Here is a 17,219-nt window from a genome sequence, read left to right as displayed (position 1 = left end):
TCAAGGAAATTGGCGTAAAATCCACGGATGTTCCACTGGAGAAAAGACATCAGCAAAGAGAGAGAGGAGAGCAACAGAGAGCAAAGAAGAAACAAAGGTGAAGAAGGAACACAGCATGCTAAAAAAGCACAGAGTCAGGATCAGGGTCAGCGAAGTCAGGGTTAGGGGGCATGGGTAAACTGAGTAAAGAAGAAGGGCAAGAAGCAGGAGGACGGATCAAAGATGGACGAGCAGGGTCTGGAGGAGAAGGAAGGGGAGGAGGGGGGGCAGAAAGAGGGGAGCGAACCTCAGCAAGGGCAGTAACCGAGATGGAACCAGGGGCTAAAGAAACCCCCACAGTAGGAACAGGGGGCACCACCACCGAAGCAGGAGGGGAGGGAATGATAAAATCAGAGAGAGGGGGTGAAGAAGAAAGCGAAGCTTTCTTACCGACAGGGGAGGAGGAAGGAGAGGAGCCAGGTTTCCGCTTCTGACTCAAAGATACAGGCGTCCCAGCAGCAACGTACTGGGCAACAGACTCCAGTGTCTCGATAGGAGAAGAAGATCGAGAGCGAGCAACACAACCATCAGGAGAGCGATGGACGTCGGCCCGCACAGTCAGGCGGCGTGGAGAGCCAGGAGACGGAGGAGAAGGACGGGAAGGAGGACTAGAAGGAGAGGAAACAGAGGAGGTGGTGGTGGGTGTGTCCGGGTCTAAGGCTCGGAAACGGTTGTGAGACTGAGGAAGGCGGGAAGGACGAGGAGAGGAAGAGCGCACCACGCGAGCATAGGAGACACCGGCGAAAGAGAGGAGACGATGAACTTGCCGCCGAGCCTCAGGAAAAGACAAACGGTCTCGGTGCTTCAATCTGAGGACAGCCGCCTCAAGTTTGTAGCGAATTCATGCACGGGAGAAAGTAGGGTGGGCCTCGCCGCAATTGAGGCAGCGGGCCTGGGAAGAAGTGCACTCTAACTTAGAGTGACCCTCGCTTCCACACAGGGGACAGAGAGAGACAGGACTAGAGCATTTGAGGGTACCATGCCCAAACCTCCAGCACTTACCGCAGAGCCTCGGAGAGGGAATATATTCCTGAACGGAGCATCTGACACCAGCAAGAATGACAGAGGGCGGAAGGGACCTACCATCAAAGGTAACCTTCACAACCCTAAGGGGGCAGACGACGATGACCACGAGGGGGACGAGTAAATATATCCACCTGGAGTACAGAATGACCCTGAGCCTCGAGGATATGCTTGATATCCTCGTGGCAGTCCTTGAGATCCCTAACACCGGTTGCAACATGGTGCGGGAGGAGAACAGTGCCAACACTGGCATTCAATCGGGCGTTCTTCGAGACCCGAACAGGGGTCTCACCAAGGCAGGATAAGGCGGCCAAGCGGGTGGCTGCATCCTGAGAAGGAGCAGCAACGACACGGGTACAAAGACGAGTGGGGTTGAAGGTGATAGAGGCATCCACGGAATCGACAAGATGCCTATGAAGGGAAAAATCATCAGGAGGAGTTGAATCCAAAGGTAGGAGGTCAAAGTATTTAGTCCACGTATCAGGACCAAACAAAGCATGGAACGAAGTAGGATGGGAAGGGAGCATACGAGAGCGGCCATGGCGGGGACGGCGATGAGAACCCTTAGAGAGAGACGGGTCGAAAGGTGCAGTAGTCACAAAGGATGGAGCCGTGCAAGGGGACTAGCCGGTCACCACAGCAGGCTTGGGGCTCGACCCAACCACAGAGGAGGGAGGGGAGCAGGGAGGAAGAGTCCAGTCGGGGCCTAAACTGGGTCCCGTAGCGGGGGCTTCAGATCCCGGTCTTCCAGGACGGTCTGACTCAGGGGCCTGGTCGCCCACCCCATGAGCCTGGGTAATAGAAGGCAAGTCGTTATCCATACAGCAAACCAAACAAAAGAGATGGGACCTGGAACCAAGGGATACCACCTACCAGGGCAGCGAGGGAGGCCGAGCGTGGGCTAGTGCAGGAAGGGTGTGTCGTCCTCAGCGGTGCTCCCCCTTTTCAACAGGGGAGTCCTACTACTTCGTTCATTCTCCCACACTGGTGCTAAGACCCCAGTCCCCCTATTGCCCCAGCCTGGACACCCAACCATCCACTCAGGGCGGCCCCTCACAGGCGACCCCTCCACCGGGTGGTCCGATGGCTCACAAGGCCCCTACATGGTGCCCTTCTGCACGTACACCACCCAATGAGGGGGCAGGAGAGGGGGCACAGGCAACCCACACCGGTCCCAGGGAGGTGTACGTGAGCCCCTCACCACGGCAAGGAGGCACCACGGAGGGGCAGAGATAAGGAAAATATCGAGAGAGAGAGAGAGGCTGAGACAAAGACCAAGGTAAACAATGAGAAAAGCCGCATAAAAAATAATAAAGACCATTTTTTCATGACGTGATGCAGCCATGTGTCCGCGAGTGTCTTAATGTATACTTATTAAACCCTCCACGTGTTTAGGTATAAAACAAATATTAAAATGATGTACCATGTAAACAGTGTATTATTGTTATAAATAATATTATTTATGTTTAACACGTCAATGATTTGCTTTGAAGTTTGCATGCTACAACTGCATTTTATCATGTCCACTTATTTCCAACAATGGTGGGAACTGACACGGTGATTGTTGCGCCATGCATCATTGTTTCCTTATCTGGCCTCATGATAGGACGGTGTATGTGTGGGTGGGGGGGTGGTGTAGGGGGGTGTTTGTGTGTGTGTGTGGGGGGGGGGGGGTTTGTGTGTGTGGGGTTTGTATGTGTGTGTGTGTGTGGTGTGTGTGTGTGTGTGTGTGGGGTGTGTGTGTGTGTGTGTGTGTGGGGTGTGTGTGGGGGGTGTGGTGTGGTGGGGTTGTGTGTTTGTGTGTGTGTGGGGGGGGAGGTGTTTGTGTGTGGGGTGTGTGTGTGGGGTGTGTGTGTGGTGTGTGTGTGGGGGGGTGTGGTGTGTTGGGTGTGTGCGTGTGTGTGTGTGTGTGTGTGCGCGTGTGTGTGTATTCACCTAGTTCCTAGTTCTGTTTGCGGGGGTTGAGCTTTGCTCTTTCGGCCCGCCTCTCAACTGTCAATCAACTGTATACTAACTACTTTTTTTCCACACCACACACACACCCTGTCGTGAGGCTGAACCCCGGTTCATTCCGAACACAGCGATTACACAACACATAACACCTTGCCTCAGCAACCGTTACTACCCCCGTGTACTTCTACACACACCAGACCCTTGAGGCGTACCACTAGGTTTGTACTGGAACACAATGAGTGAACATATGGAAGGTATTTAAAGGCCGTCGGGTTTTGTCATTTAATTACAAAGAATAGACTCTGACAAATAATAACATATTAACATACTCTATTAGGTAAATACACTTCCAATACCCATAGACCACTTGACCTCCACGGTCACCACTTGCACTCGTAACTTCCACCTAAGTCCCTAATACGGAATGATTACTACAATGCTCCACACCCGGTTAGTCTTTCATTCAATACTCACATACTGCAGACTTAACTTGGTCACTAAGATCACATCAGGCTCTCGCATAGCTGTCTGCTACACTTCGCTGCTGCCACAAACGGAGACCTCGGAGGACTTGCCAGTTCCACTCCCACAACAAGACTGGCTCCAGTCCGCCCTGGCCTCAAACATTTCACCACGCCTCTCAAGGAAGGTATAATCCGATTAACCTTATCCCTAGAAGCGGTAACCTTGTTCCTAGAAGCCTGAGTCCTTTTTCCAGGAATAATTAGTTTGGCTAATAGCTGCGGTCTTAATCCCTTTGACCTTTCTTAGATATGTGATCCATAGTCTGTGTACTTAACATGTACTTCCAATCATCATTCGTTAAGTGTTGTAGTAATGATCCTCTAGCTAATAATCCCTACTAACTTGTGGATTACAACACTCCCCTCCTTAAACACGCATATGTCCCCATATGCATCATTGCAATGGTTTCATTGGTAGAAGGACCTGGAGGATGCACCCACCATATGTGTACAACTAAAAATTCATCCAATAAGTTCATCATACACAAGATGAACTAAATTAAAAATTTTCCCCGACTTGACTCACAACACTTCTCCAACATATACATTATAATCGCATCATAGCATAGGTAAAATAGTCTGTAATATTTTTTCCTATCTCCAACAATACACATATACCTAAACTGCTGACATATAATTACATACAAACATAACCATAAAATTACAAGGACCAGAATGCTGGCACTTAAACAGAAATGACACTAGTCATTAATATATACACAACACATATATATCTAAGGTTCTTCATCCTTAGTAACAAGTTAATAACAAAATTAACATTTTGCCCTGTACTGTTGACATAAGGGCTTACAATGATCACACAATGTTTCACTGGCCCCCTCCACAATTGGCAGCATCACTTCTCTTGTCTTCGTGTCCCATCAAGCTATATTTTGGTGTTAGTAATTATATTCAGTCTTATTGAACACTCTTTTATTAAATTGAAACACTAGACTTTTGTATAAACAGAATTAGGATAATGTAAAAATGCGGCATCGATGACGACACAGAATCACCCATTCTCTATTCTTTAAGGGGATACTTTAAGGAGATACACACCTACCAGTGTGGCCCGGGACGCCCTGCCAGTGTGACCCTGGACGTCCTGCCAATGTGGCCCGGGACGACCTACCAGTGTGACCCTGGACGTCCTGCCAGTGTGGCCCGGGACAACCTACCAGTGTGACCCTTGACGTCCTGCCAGTGTGGCCCGGGACGACCTACCAGTGTGACCATTGACGTCCTGCCAGTGTGGCCCGGGACAACCTACCAGTGTGACCCTTGACGTCCTGCCAGTGTGGCCCGGGACGACCTACCAGTGTGACCCTTGACGTCCTGCCAGTGTGGCCCGGGACGTCCTGCCAGTGTGGCCCGGGACGTCCTGCCAGTGTGGCCCGGGACGTCCTGCCAGTGTGGCCCGGGACGTTCTGCCAGTGTGGCCCGGGACGTCCTGCCAGTGTGGCCCGGGACGTCCTGCCAGTGTGGCCCGGGAAGTCCTGCCAGTCAGGCCCGGGACATCCTGCCAGTGTGGCCCGAGAAAACCTACCAGTGTGGCCTGGGACGTCCTGCAAGTGTGGCCCGGGACGTCCTGCCAGTGTGGCCCGGGTCGTTCCGCCAGTGTGGCCCGGGACGTTCTGCTAGTGTGGCCCGGGACGTCCTGCCAGTGTGGCCCGGGACACCCTGCCAGTGTGGCCCTGGGACGCCCAGCCAGTGTGGCCCGGGAGGCCCTGCCAGTGTGGCCCGGGACGTCCTGCCAGTGTGGCCCGGGACGTCCTGCCAGTGTGGCCCGTGACGTTCTGCCAGTGTGGCCCGGGACGTCCTGCCAGTGTGGCCCGGGACGTCCTGCTAGTGTGGGATGGGACGTCCTGCCAGTGAGGCCCGGGACATCCCGCCAGTGTGGCCCGAGATGACCTACCAGTGTGGCCTGGGACGTCCTGCCAGTGTGGCCCGGGTCGTTCTGCCACTGTGGCCCGGGACACCCTGTCAGTGTGGCCCGGGACGTTCTGCTAGTGTGGCCTGGGACGTCCTGCCAGTGTGGCCCGGGACGTCCTGCCAGAGTGGCCCGGGAAGTCCTGCTAGTGTGGCCCGGGACGTCCTGCCAGTGTGGCCCGGGACACCCTGCCAGTGTGGCCCGGGACGTTCTGCCAGTGTGGCCCGGGACGTCCTGCCAGTGTGGCCCGGCCGGGACACCATGCCAGTGTGGCCCGGGACGACCTGCCAGTGTGGCCCGGGACGTCCTGCCAGTGTGGCCCGGCACGTCCTGCCAGTGTGGCCCGGCCGGGACACCATCCCAGTGTGGCCCGTGACGCCTTGCCAGTGTGGCCCCGGGACACCCTGCCAGTGTGGCCCGGGACAACCTGCCAGTGTGGCCCGGGACGCCCTGAAAGTGTGGCCCGGGACGTCCTGCCAGTGTGGCCCGGGACACCCTGCCAGTGTGGCCCGGGACACCCTGCCAGTGTGGCCCGGGACGCCCTGCCACTGTGCCCCGGGACACCCTGCCAATGTGGCGTGGGACGATCTGCCAGTGTGGCCCGAAACGCCCTGCCAGTGTGGCCCGGGACGACCTGCCAGTGTGGCCCGGCCGGGACACCATGCCAGTGTGGCCCGGGACGTCCTGCCAGTGTGGCCCGGGACGTCCTGCCAGTGTGGCCCGGGACGTTCTGCCAGTGTGGCCCGGGACACCCTGCCAGTGTGGCCCGGGACACCCTGCCAGTGTGGCCAGGGACGTTCTCCCAGTGTGGCCCGGGATGTTCTCCCAGTGTGGCCCGGCTGGGACACTATGCCAGTGTGGCCCGGGACGCCCTGCCAGTGTGGCCCGGGACAACCTGCAAGTTTGGCCCGGGACACCCTGCCAGTGTGGCCTCGGGATGCCCTGCAAGCGTGGCCCGGGACGACCTGCCAGTGTGGCCCGGGACGTCCTGCCAGTGTGGCCCGGGATGTCCTGCCAGTATGGCCCGGGACGTCCTGCCAGTGTGGCCTCGGGATGCCCTGCCAGCGTGGCCCGGGACGACCTACCAATGTGGCCCGGGACGACCTACCAGTGTGATCCTGGACGTCCTGCCAGTGTGGCCCGGGACGTCCTGCCAGTGTGGCCCGGGACGTCCTGCCAGTGTGGCCCGTGACGTCCTGCCAGTATGGCCCGGGACGTCCTGCCAGTGTGGCCACGGGATGCCCTGCCAGCGTGGCCCGGGACGACCTACCAATGTGGCCCGGGACGACCTACCAGTGTGATTCTGGACGTCCTGCCAGTGTGGCCCGGGACGTCCTGCCAGTGTGGCCCGGGACGTCCTGCCAGTGTGGCCCGGGACGTCCTGCCAGTGTGGCCCGGGACGTCCTGCCAGTGTGGCCCGGGACGTCCTGCCAGTGTGCCCCGGGACACCCTGCCAGTGTGCCCCGGGACACCCTGCCAGTGTGGCCCGAGACGACCAACCAGTGTGTCCCGGGATGTCCTGCAAGTGTGGCCCAGGACGTCCTGCCAGTGTGGCCCGGGACGTCCTGCCAGTATGGCCCGGGAAGTCCTGCCAGTGTGGCCCGGGACGTCCTGCCAGTGTGGCCCGGGAAGTCCTGCCAGTCAGGCCCGGGACATCCTGCCAGTGTGGCCCGAGAAAACCTACCAGTGTGGCCTGGGACGTCCTGCCAGTGTGGCCCGGGACACCCTGCCAGTGTGGCCCTGGGACGCCCAGACAGTGTGGCCCGGGACGCCCTGCCAGTGTGGCCTGGGACGTCCTGCCAGTGTGGACCGGGACGTCCTGCCAGTGTGGCCCGGGACGTCCTGCCAGTGTGGCCCGGGACGTTCTGCCAGTGTGGCCCTGGACGTCCTGCCAGTGTGGCCCGGGAAGTCCTGCCAGTCAGGCCCGGGACATCCTGCCAGTGTGGCCCGAGAAAACCTACCAGTGTGGCCTGGGACGTCCTGCAAGTGTGGCCCGGGACGTCCTGCCAGTGTGGCCCGGGTCGTTCCGCCAGTGTGGCCCGGGACGTTCTGCTAGTGTGGCCCGGGACGTCCTGCCAGTGTGGCCCGGGACACCCTGCCAGTGTGGCCCTGGGACGCCCAGCCAGTGTGGCCCGGGACGCCCTGCCAGTGTGGCCCGGGACGTCCTGCCAGTGTGGCCCGGGACGTCCTGCCAGTGTGGCCCGGGACGTTCTGCCAGTGTGGCCCGGGACGTCCTGCCAGTGTGGCCCGGGACGTCCTGCTAGTGTGGCCCGGGACGTCCTGCCAGTGAGGCCCGGGACATCCCGCCAGTGTGGCCCGAGATGACCTACCAGTGTGGCCTGGGACGTCCTGCCAGTGTGGCCCGGGTCGTTCTGCCACTGTGGCCCGGGACACCCTGTCAGTGTGGCCCGGGACGTTCTGCTAGTGTGGCCTGGGACGTCCTGCCAGTGTGGCCCGGGACGTCCTGCCAGAGTGGCCCGGGAAGTCCTGCTAGTGTGGCCCGGGACGTCCTGCCAGTGTGGCCCGGGACACCCTGCCAGTGTGGCCCGGGACGTTCTGCCAGTGTGGCCCGGGACGTCCTGCCAGTGTGGCCCGGCCGGGACACCATGCCAGTGTGGCCCGGGACGACCTGCCAATGTGGCCCGGGACGTCCTGCCAGTGTGGCCCGGCACGTCCTGCCAGTGTGGCCCGGCCGGGACACCATCCCAGTGTGGCCCGTGACGCCCTGCCAGTGTGGCCCCGGGACACCCTGCCAGTGTGGCCCGGGACAACCTGCCAGTGTGGCCCGGGACGCCCTGAAAGTGTGGCCCGGGACGTCCTGCCAGTGTGGCCCGGGACACCCTGCCAGTGTGGCCCGGGACGCCCTGCCAGTGTGGCCCGGGACGCCCTGCCACTGTGGCCCTGGACACCCTGCCAATGTGGCGTGGGACGATCTGCCAGTGTGGCCCGAAACGCCCTGCCAGTGTGGCCCGGGACGACCTGCCAGTGTGGCCCGGCCGGGACACCATGCCAGTGTGGCCCGGGACGTCCTGCCAGTGTGGCCCGGGACGTCCTGCCAGTGTGGCCCGGGACGTTCTGCCAGTGTGGCCCGGGACACCCTGCCAGTGTGGCCCGGGACACCCTGCCAGTGTGGCCCGGGACGTTCTCCCAGTGTGGCCCGGGACGTTCTCCCAGTGTGGCCCGGCTGGGACACTATGCCAGTGTGGCCCGGAACGCCCTGCCAGTGTGGCCCGGGACAACCTGCAAGTTTGGCCCGGGACACCCTGCCAGTGTGGCCTCGGGATGCCCTGCAAGCGTGGCCCGGGACGACCTGCCAGTGTGGCCCGGGACGTCCTGCCAGTGTGGCCCGGGACGTCCTGCCAGTATGGCCCGGGACGTCCTGCCAGTGTGGCCTCGGGATGCCCTGCCAGCGTGGCCCGGGACGACCTACCAATGTGGCCCGGGACGACCTACCAGTGTGATCCTGGACGTCCTGCCAGTGTGGCCCGGGACGTCCTGCCAGTGTGGCCCGTGACGTCCTGCCAGTATGGCCCGGGACGTCCTGCCAGTGTGGCCTCGGGATGCCCTGCCAGCGTGGCCCGGGACGACCTACCAATGTGGCCCGGGACGACCTACCAGTGTGATTCTGGACGTCCTGCCAGTGTGGCCCGGGACGTCCTGCCAGTGTGGCCCGGGACGTCCTGCCAGTGTGGCCCGGGACGTCCTGCCAGTGTGGCCCGGGACGTCCTGCCAGTGTGGCCCGGGACGTCCTGCCAGTGTGCCCCGGGACACCCTGCCAGTGTGGCCCGAGACGACCTACCAGTGTGGCCCGGGATGTCCTGCAAGTGTGGCCCAGGACGTCCTGCCAGTGTGGCCCGGGACGTCCTGCCAGTATGGCCCGGGAAGTCCTGCCAGTGTGGCCCGGGACGTCCTGCCAGTGTGGCCCGGGAAGTCCTGCCAGTCAGGCCCGGGACATCCTGCCAGTGTGGCCCGAGAAAACCTACCAGTGTGGCCTGGGACGTCCTGCCAGTGTGGCCCGGGACACCCTGCCAGTGTGGCCCTGGGACGCCCAGCCAGTGTGGCCCGGGACGCCCTGCCAGTGTGGCCTGGGACGTCCGCCAGTGTGGCCCGGGACGTCCTGCCAGTGTGGCCCGGGACGTTCTGCCAGTGTGGCCCGGGACGTCCTGCCAGTGTGGCCCGGGACGTCCTGCCAGTGTGGCCCGGGACACCCTGCCAGTGTGGCCCGGGACACCCTGCCAGTGTGGCCCGGGACGTTCTCCCAGTGTGGCCCGGGACGTTCTCCCAGTGTGGCCCGGCTGGGACACTATGCCAGTGTGGCCCGGGACGCCCTGCCAGTGTGGCCCGGGACAACCTGCAAGTTTGGCCCGGGACACCCTGCCAGTGTGGCCTCGGGATGCCCTGCAAGCGTGGCCCGGGACGACCTGCCAGTGTGGCCCGGGACGTCCTGCCAGTGTGGCCCGGGACGTCCTGCCAGTATGGCCCGGGACGTCCTGCCAGTGTGGCCTCGGGATGCCCTGCCAGCGTGGCCCGGGACGACCTACCAATGTGGCCCGGGACGACCTACCAGTGTGATCCTGGACGTCCTGCCAGTGTGGCCCGGGACGTCCTGCCAGTGTGGCCCGTGACGTCCTGCCAGTATGGCCCGGGACGTCCTGCCAGTGTGGCCTCGGGATGCCCTGCCAGCGTGGCCCGGGACGACCTACCAATGTGGCCCGGGACGACCTACCAGTGTGATTCTGGACGTCCTGCCAGTGTGGCCCGGGACGTCCTGCCAGTGTGGCCCGGGACGTCCTGCCAGTGTGGCCCGGGACGTCCTGCCAGTGTGGCCCGGGACGTCCTGCCAGTGTGGCCCGGGACGTCCTGCCAGTGTGCCCCGGGACACCCTGCCAGTGTGGCCCGAGACGACCTACCAGTGTGGCCCGGGATGTCCTGCAAGTGTGGCCCAGGACGTCCTGCCAGTGTGGCCCGGGACGTCCTGCCAGTATGGCCCGGGAAGTCCTGCCAGTGTGGCCCGGGACGTCCTGCCAGTGTGGCCCGGGAAGTCCTGCCAGTCAGGCCCGGGACATCCTGCCAGTGTGGCCCGAGAAATCCTACCAGTGTGGCCTGGGACGTCCTGCCAGTGTGGCCCGGGACACCCTGCCAGTGTGGCCCTGGGACGCCCAGCCAGTGTGGCCCGGGACGCCCTGCCAGTGTGGCCTGGGACGTCCGCCAGTGTGGCCCGGGACGTCCTGCCAGTGTGGCCCGGGACGTTCTGCCAGTGTGGCCCGGGACGTCCTGCCAGTGTGGCCCGGGACGTCCTGCTAGTGTGGCCCGGGACGTCCTGCCAGTGAGGCCCGGGACATCCCGCCAGTGTGGCCTGAGATGACCTACCAGTGTGGCCTGGGACGTCCTGCCAGTGTGGCCCGGGTCGTTCTGCCACTGTGGCCCGGGACACCCTGTCAGTGTGGCCAGGGACGTTCTGCTAGTGTGGCCTGGGACGTCCTGCCAGTGTGGCCCGGGACGTCCTGCCAGAGTGGCCCGGGAAGTCCTGCTAGTGTGGCCCGGGACGTCCTGCCAGTGTGGCCCGGGACACCCTGCCAGTGTGGCCCGGGACGTCCTGCCAGTGTGGCCCGGGACGTCCTGCCAGTGTGGCCCGGGACGTTCTGCCAGTGTGGCCCGGGACGTCCTGCCAGTGTGGCCCGGGACGTCCTGCCAGTGTGGTCGGGGAAGTCCTGCCAGTCAGGCCCGGGACATCCTGCCAGTGTGGCCCGAGAAAACCTACCAGTGTGGCCTGGGACGTCCTGCAAGTGTGGCCCGGGACGTCCTGCCAGTGTGGCCCGGGTCGTTCCGCCAGTGTGGCCCGGGACGTTCTGCTAGTGTGGCCCGGGACGTCCTGCCAGTGTGGCCCGGGACACCCTGCCAGTGTGGCCCTGGGACGCCCAGCCAGTGTGGCCCGGGAGGCCCTGCCAGTGTGGCCCGGGACGTCCTGCCAGTGTGGCCCGGGACGTCCTGCCAGTGTGGCCCGGGACGTTCTGCCAGTGTGGCCCGGGACGTCCTGCCAGTGTGGCCCGGGACGTCCTGCTAGTGTGGCCCGGGACGTCCTGCCAGTGAGGCCCGGGACATCCCGCCAGTGTGGCCCGAGATGACCTACCAGTGTGGCCTGGGACGTCCTGCCAGTGTGGCCCGGGTCGTTCTGCCACTGTGGCCCGGGACACCCTGTCAGTGTGGCCCGGGACGTTCTGCTAGTGTGGCCTGGGACGTCCTACCAGTGTGGCCCGGGACGTCCTGCCAGAGTGGCCCGGGAAGTCCTGCTAGTGTGGCCCGGGACGTCCTGCCAGTGTGGCCCGGGACACCCTGCCAGTGTGGCCCGGGACGTTCTGCCAGTGTGGCCCGGGACGTCCTGCCAGTGTGGCCCGGCCGGGACACCATGCCAGTGTGGCCCGGGACGACCTGCCAGTGTGGCCCGGGACGTCCTGCCAGTGTGGCCCGGCACGTCCTGCCAGTGTGGCCCGGCCGGGACACCATCCCAGTGTGGCCCGTGACGCCCTGCCAGTGTGGCCCCGGGACACCCTGCCAGTGTGGCCCGGGACAACCTGCCAGTGTGGCCCGGGACGCCCTGAAAGTGTGGCCCGGGACGTCCTGCCAGTGTGGCCCGGGACGCCCTGAAAGTGTGGCCCGGGACGTCCTGCCAGTGTGGCCCGGGACACCCTGCCAGTGTGGCCCGGGACGCCCTGCCAGTGTGGCCCGGGACGCCCTGCCACTGTGGCCCGGGACACCCTGCCAATGTGGCGTGGGACGATCTGCCAGTGTGGCCCGAAACGCCCTGCCAGTGTGGCCCGGGACGACCTGCCAGTGTGGCCCGGCCGGGACACCATGCCAGTGTGGCCCGGGACGTCCTGCCAGTGTTGCCCGGGACGTTCTGCCAGTGTGGCCCGGGACACCCTGCCAGTGTGGCCCGGGACACCCTGCCAGTGTGGCCCGGGACGTTCTCGCAGTGAGGCCCGGGACGTTCTCCCAGTGTAGCCCGGCTGGGACACTATGCCAGTGTGGCCCGGGACGCCCTGCCAGTGTGGCCCGGGACAACCTGCAAGTATGGCCCGGGACACCCTGCCAGTGTGGCCTCGGGATGCCCTGCAAGCGTGGCCCGGGACGACCTGCAAGTGTGGCCCGGGACGTCCTGCCAGTGTGGCCCGGGACGTCCTGCCAGTATGGCCCGGGACGTCCTGCCAGTGTGGCCTCGGGATGCCCTGCCAGCGTGGCCCGGGACGACCTACCAATGTGGCCCGGGACGACCTACCAGTGTGATCCTGGACGTCCTGCCAGTGTGCCCCGGGACGTCCTGCCAGTGTGGCCCGGGACGTCCTGCCAGTGTGGCCCGTGACGTCCTGCCAGTATGGCCCGGGACGTCCTGCCAGTGTGGCCTCGGGATGCCCTGCCAGCGTGGCCCGGGACGACCTACCAATGTGGCCCGGGACGACCTACCAGTGTGATTCTGGACATCCTGCCAGTGTGGCCCGGGACGTCCTGCCAGTGTGGCCCGGGACGTCCTGCCAGTGTGGCCCGGGACGTCCTGCCAGTGTGGCCCGGGACGTCCTGCCAGTGTGGCCCGGGACGTCCTGCTAGTGTGGCCCGGGACGTCCTGCCAGTGAGGCCCGGGACATCCCGCCAGTGTGGCCCGAGATGACCAACCAGTGTGGCCTGGGACGTCCTGCCAGTGTGGCCCGGGTCGTTCTGCCACTGTGGCCAGGGACACCCTGTCAGTGTGGCCCGGGACGTTCTGCTAGTGTGGCCTGGGACGTCCTGTCAGTGTGGCCCGGGACGTCCTGCCAGAGTGGCCCGGGAAATCCTGCTAGTGTGGCCCGGGACGTCCTGCCAGTGTGGCCCGGGACACCCTGCCAGTGTGGCCCGGGACGTTCTGCCAGTGTGGCCCGGGACGTCCTGCCAGTGTGGCCCGGCCGGGACACCATGCCAGTGTGGCCCGGGACGACCTGACAGTGTGGCCCGGGACGTCCTGCCAGTGTGGCCCGGGACGTCCTGCCAGTGTGGCCCGGGACGTTCTGCCAGTGTGGCCCGGGACGTCCTGCCAGTGTGGCCCGGGACGTCCTGCCAGTGTGGCCCGGGAAGTCCTGCCAGTCAGGCCCGGGACATCCTGCCAGTGTGGCCCGAGAAAACCTACCAGTGTGGCCTGGGACGTCCTCCAAGTGTTGCCCGGGACGTCCTGCCAGTGTGGCCCGGGTCGTTCCGCCAGTGTGGCCCGGGAAGTTCTGCTAGTGTGGCCCGGGACGCCCTGCCAGTGTGGCCCTGGGACGCCCAGCCAGTGTGGCCCGGGACGCCCTGCCAGTGTGGCCCGGGACGTCCTGCCAGTGTGGCCCGGGACGTCCTGCCAGTGTGGCCCGGGACGTTCTGCCAGTGTGGCCCGGGACGTCCTGCCAGTGTGGCCCGGGACGTCCTGCTAGTGTGGCCCGGGACGTCCTGCCAGTGAGGCCCGGGACATCCCTCCAGTGTGGCCCGAGATGACCTACCAGTGTGGCCTGGGACGTCCTGCCAGTGTGGCCCGGGTCGTTCTGCCACTGTGGCCCGGGACACCCTGTCAGTGTGGCCCGGGACGTTCTGCTAGTGTGGCCTGGGACGTCCTGCCAGTGTGGCCCGGGACGTCCTGCCAGAGTGGCCCGGGAAGTCCTGCTAGTGTGGCCCGGCACGTCCTGCCAGTGTGGCCCGGGACACCCTGCCAGTGTGGCCCGGGACGTTCTGCCTGTGTGGCCCGGGACGTCCTGCCAGTGTGGCCCGGCCGGGACACCATGCCAGTGTGGCCCGGGACGTCCTGCCAGTGTGGCCCGGCACGTCCTGCCAGTGTGGCCGGGCCGGGACACCATCCCAGTGTGGCCCGTGACGCCCTGCCAGTGTGGCCCCGGGACACCCTGCCAGTGTGGCCCGGGACAACCTGCCAGTGTGGCCCGGGACGCCCTGAAAGTGTGGCCCGGGACGTCCTGCCAGTGTGGCCCGGGACACCCTGCCAGTGTGGCCCGGGACGCCCTGCCAATGTGGCCCGGCCGGGACACCATGCCAGTGTGGCCCGGGACGTCCTGCCAGTGTGGCCCGGGACGTCCTGCCAGTGTGGCCCGGCCGGGACACCATGCCAGTGTGGCCCGGGACGTCCTGCCAGTGTGGCCCGGGACGTCCTGCTAGTGTGGCCCGGCCGGGACACCATGCCAGTGTGGCCCGGGACGACCTGCCAGTGTGGCCCGGGACGTCCTGCCAGTGTGGCCCGGGACGTCCTGCCAGTGTGGCCCGGGACGTTCTGCCAGTGTGGCCCGGGACGTCCTGCCAGTGTGGCCCGGGACGTCCTGCCATTGTGGCCCGGGAAGTCCTGCCAGTCAGGCCCGGGACATCCTGCCAGTGTGGCCCGAGAAAACCTACCAGTGTGGCCTGGGACGTCCTGCAAGTGTTGCCCGGGACGTCCTGCCAGTGTGGCCCGGGTCGTTCCGCCAGTGTGGCCCGGGACGTTCTGCTAGTGTGGCCCGGGACGCCCTGCCAGTGTGGCCCTGGGACGCCCAGCCAGTGTGGCCCGGGACGCCCTGCCAGTGTGGCCCGGGACGTCCTGCCAGTGTGGCCCGGGACGTCCTGCCAGTGTGGCCCGGGACGTTCTGCCAGTGTAGCCCGGGACGTCCTGCCAGTGTGGCCCGGGACGTCCTGCTAGTGTGGCCCGGGACGTCGTGCCAGTGAGGCCCGGGACATCCCGCCAGTGTGGCCCGAGATGACCTACCAGTGTGGCCTGGGACGTCCTGCCAGTGTGGCCCGGGTCGTTCTGCCACTGTGGCCCGGGACACCCTGTCAGTGTGGCCCGGGACGTTCTGCTAGTGTGGCCTGGGACGTCCTGCCAGTGTGGCCCGGGACGTCCTGCCAGAGTGGCCCGGGAAGTCCTGCTAGTGTGGCCCGGCACGTCCTGCCAGTGTGGCCCGAGACACCCTGCCAGTGTGGCCCGGGACGTTCTGCCAGTGTGGTCCGGGACGTCCTGCCAGTGTGGCCCGGCCGGGACACCATGCCAGTGTGGCCCGGGACGTCCTGCCAGTGTGGCCCGGCACGTCCTGCCAGTGTGGCCGTGCCGGGACACCATCCCAGTGTGGCCCGTGACGCCCTGCCAGTGTGGCCCCGGGACACCCTGCCAGTGTGGCCCGGGACAACCTGCCAGTGTGGCCCGGGACGCCCTGAAAGTGTGGCCCGGGACGTCCTGCCAGTGTGGCCCGGGACACCCTGCCAGTGTGGCCCGGGACGCCCTGCCAATGTGGCCCGGCCGGGACACCATGCCAGTGTGGCCCGGGACGTCCTGCCAGTGTGGCCCGGGACGTCCTGCCAGTGTGGCCCGGCCGGGACACCATGCCAGTGTGGCCCGGGACGTCCTGCCAGTGTGGCCCGGGACGTCCTGCTAGTGTGGCTCGGGACGTTCTGCCAGTGTGGCCCGGGACACCCTGCCAGTGTGGCCCGGGACACCCTGCCAGTGTGGCCGGGGACGTTCTCCCAGTGTGGCCCGGGACGTTCTCCCAGTGTGGCCCGGCTGGGACACTATGCCAGTGTTGCCCGGGACGCCCTGCCAGTGTGGCCCGGGACAACCTGCAAGTTTGGCCCGGGACACCCTGCCAGTGTGGCCTCGGGATGCCCTGCAAGCGTGGCCCGGGACGACCTGCCAGTGTGGCCCGGGACGTCCTGCCAGTGTGGCCCGGGACGTCCTGCCAGTATGGCCCGGGACGTCCTGCAAGTGTGGCCTCGGGATGCCCTGCCAGCGTGGGTCGGGACGACCTACCAATGTGGCCCGGGACGATCTGCCAGTGTGGCCCGAAACGCCCTGCCAATGTGGCCCGGGACGACCTGCCAGTGTGGCCCGGCCAGGACACCATGCCAGTGTGGCCCGGGACGTCCTGCCAGTGTGGCCCGGGACGTCCTGCCAGTGTTGCCCGGGACGTTCTGCCAGTGTGGCCCGGGACACCCTGCCAGTGTGGCCCGGGACACCCTGCCAGTGTGGCCCGGGACGTTCTCCCAGTGTGGCCCGGGACGTTCTCCCAGTGTGGCCCGGCTGGGACACTATGCCAGTGTGGCCCGGGACGCCCTGCCAGTGTGGCCCGGGACAACCTGCAAGTATGGCCCGGGACACCCTGCCAGTGTGGCCTCGGGATGCCCTGCAAGCGTGGCCCGGGACGACCTGCAAGTGTGGCCCGGGACGTCCTGTCAGTGTGGCCCGGGACGTCCTGCCAGTATGGCCCGGGACGTCCTGCCAGTGTGGCCTCGGGATGCCCTGCCAGCGTGGCCCGGGACGAGCAACCAATGTGGCCCGGGACGACCTACCAGTGTGATCCTGGACGTCCTGCCAGTGTGGCCCGGGACGTCCTGCCAGTGTGGCCCGGGACGTCCTGCCAGTGTGGCCCGTGACGTCCTGCCAGTATGGCCCGGGACGTCCTGCCAGTGTGGCCTCGGGATGCCCTGCCAGCGTGGCCCGGGACGACCTACCAATGTGGCCCGGGACGACCTACCAGTGTGATTCTGGACGTCCTGCCAGTGTGGCCCGGGACGTCCTGCCAGTGTGGCCCGGGACGTCCTGCCAGTGTGGCCCGGGACGTCCTGCCAGTGTGGCCCGGGACGTCCTGCCAGTGTGGCCCGGGACACCCTGCCAGTGTGGCCCTGGGACGCCCAGCCAGTGTGGCCCGGGACGCCCTGCCAGTGTGGCCTGGGACGTCCTGCCAGTGTGGCCCGGGACGTCCTGCCAGTGTGGCCCGGGACGT

The 17,219-nt window shown here is 65.1% G+C and overlaps 1 protein-coding gene across 1 annotated transcript; it reads left to right on the top strand.

The window, feature by feature from the left end:
• Positions 1 to 15,202: 15,202 nt before the first annotated feature.
• LOC138373411 (collagen alpha-2(IV) chain-like) lies at positions 15,203 to 16,978 on the top strand. Its single transcript, XM_069339606.1, has one exon. It carries the CDS (start codon positions 15,203 to 15,205, stop codon positions 16,976 to 16,978), a length of 1,776 nt encoding a protein of 591 aa, XP_069195707.1.
• Positions 16,979 to 17,219: the final 241 nt, after the last annotated feature.

Source organism: Procambarus clarkii, chromosome 42 (assembly GCF_040958095.1).
Source record: "Procambarus clarkii isolate CNS0578487 chromosome 42, FALCON_Pclarkii_2.0, whole genome shotgun sequence".
Classification (NCBI taxonomy): domain Eukaryota; kingdom Metazoa; phylum Arthropoda; class Malacostraca; order Decapoda; family Cambaridae; genus Procambarus; species Procambarus clarkii.
Note: the sequence above shows the minus strand (reverse complement) of the source record. Positions and strands in the feature narration are given on the sequence as shown.

Bases quoted from the DNA above. Each gene is read 5' to 3' on its own strand.
- LOC138373411 (XM_069339606.1), top strand. From the start codon at position 15,203: ATGACCTACCAGTGTGGCCTGGGACGTCCTGCCAGTGTGGCCCGGGTC.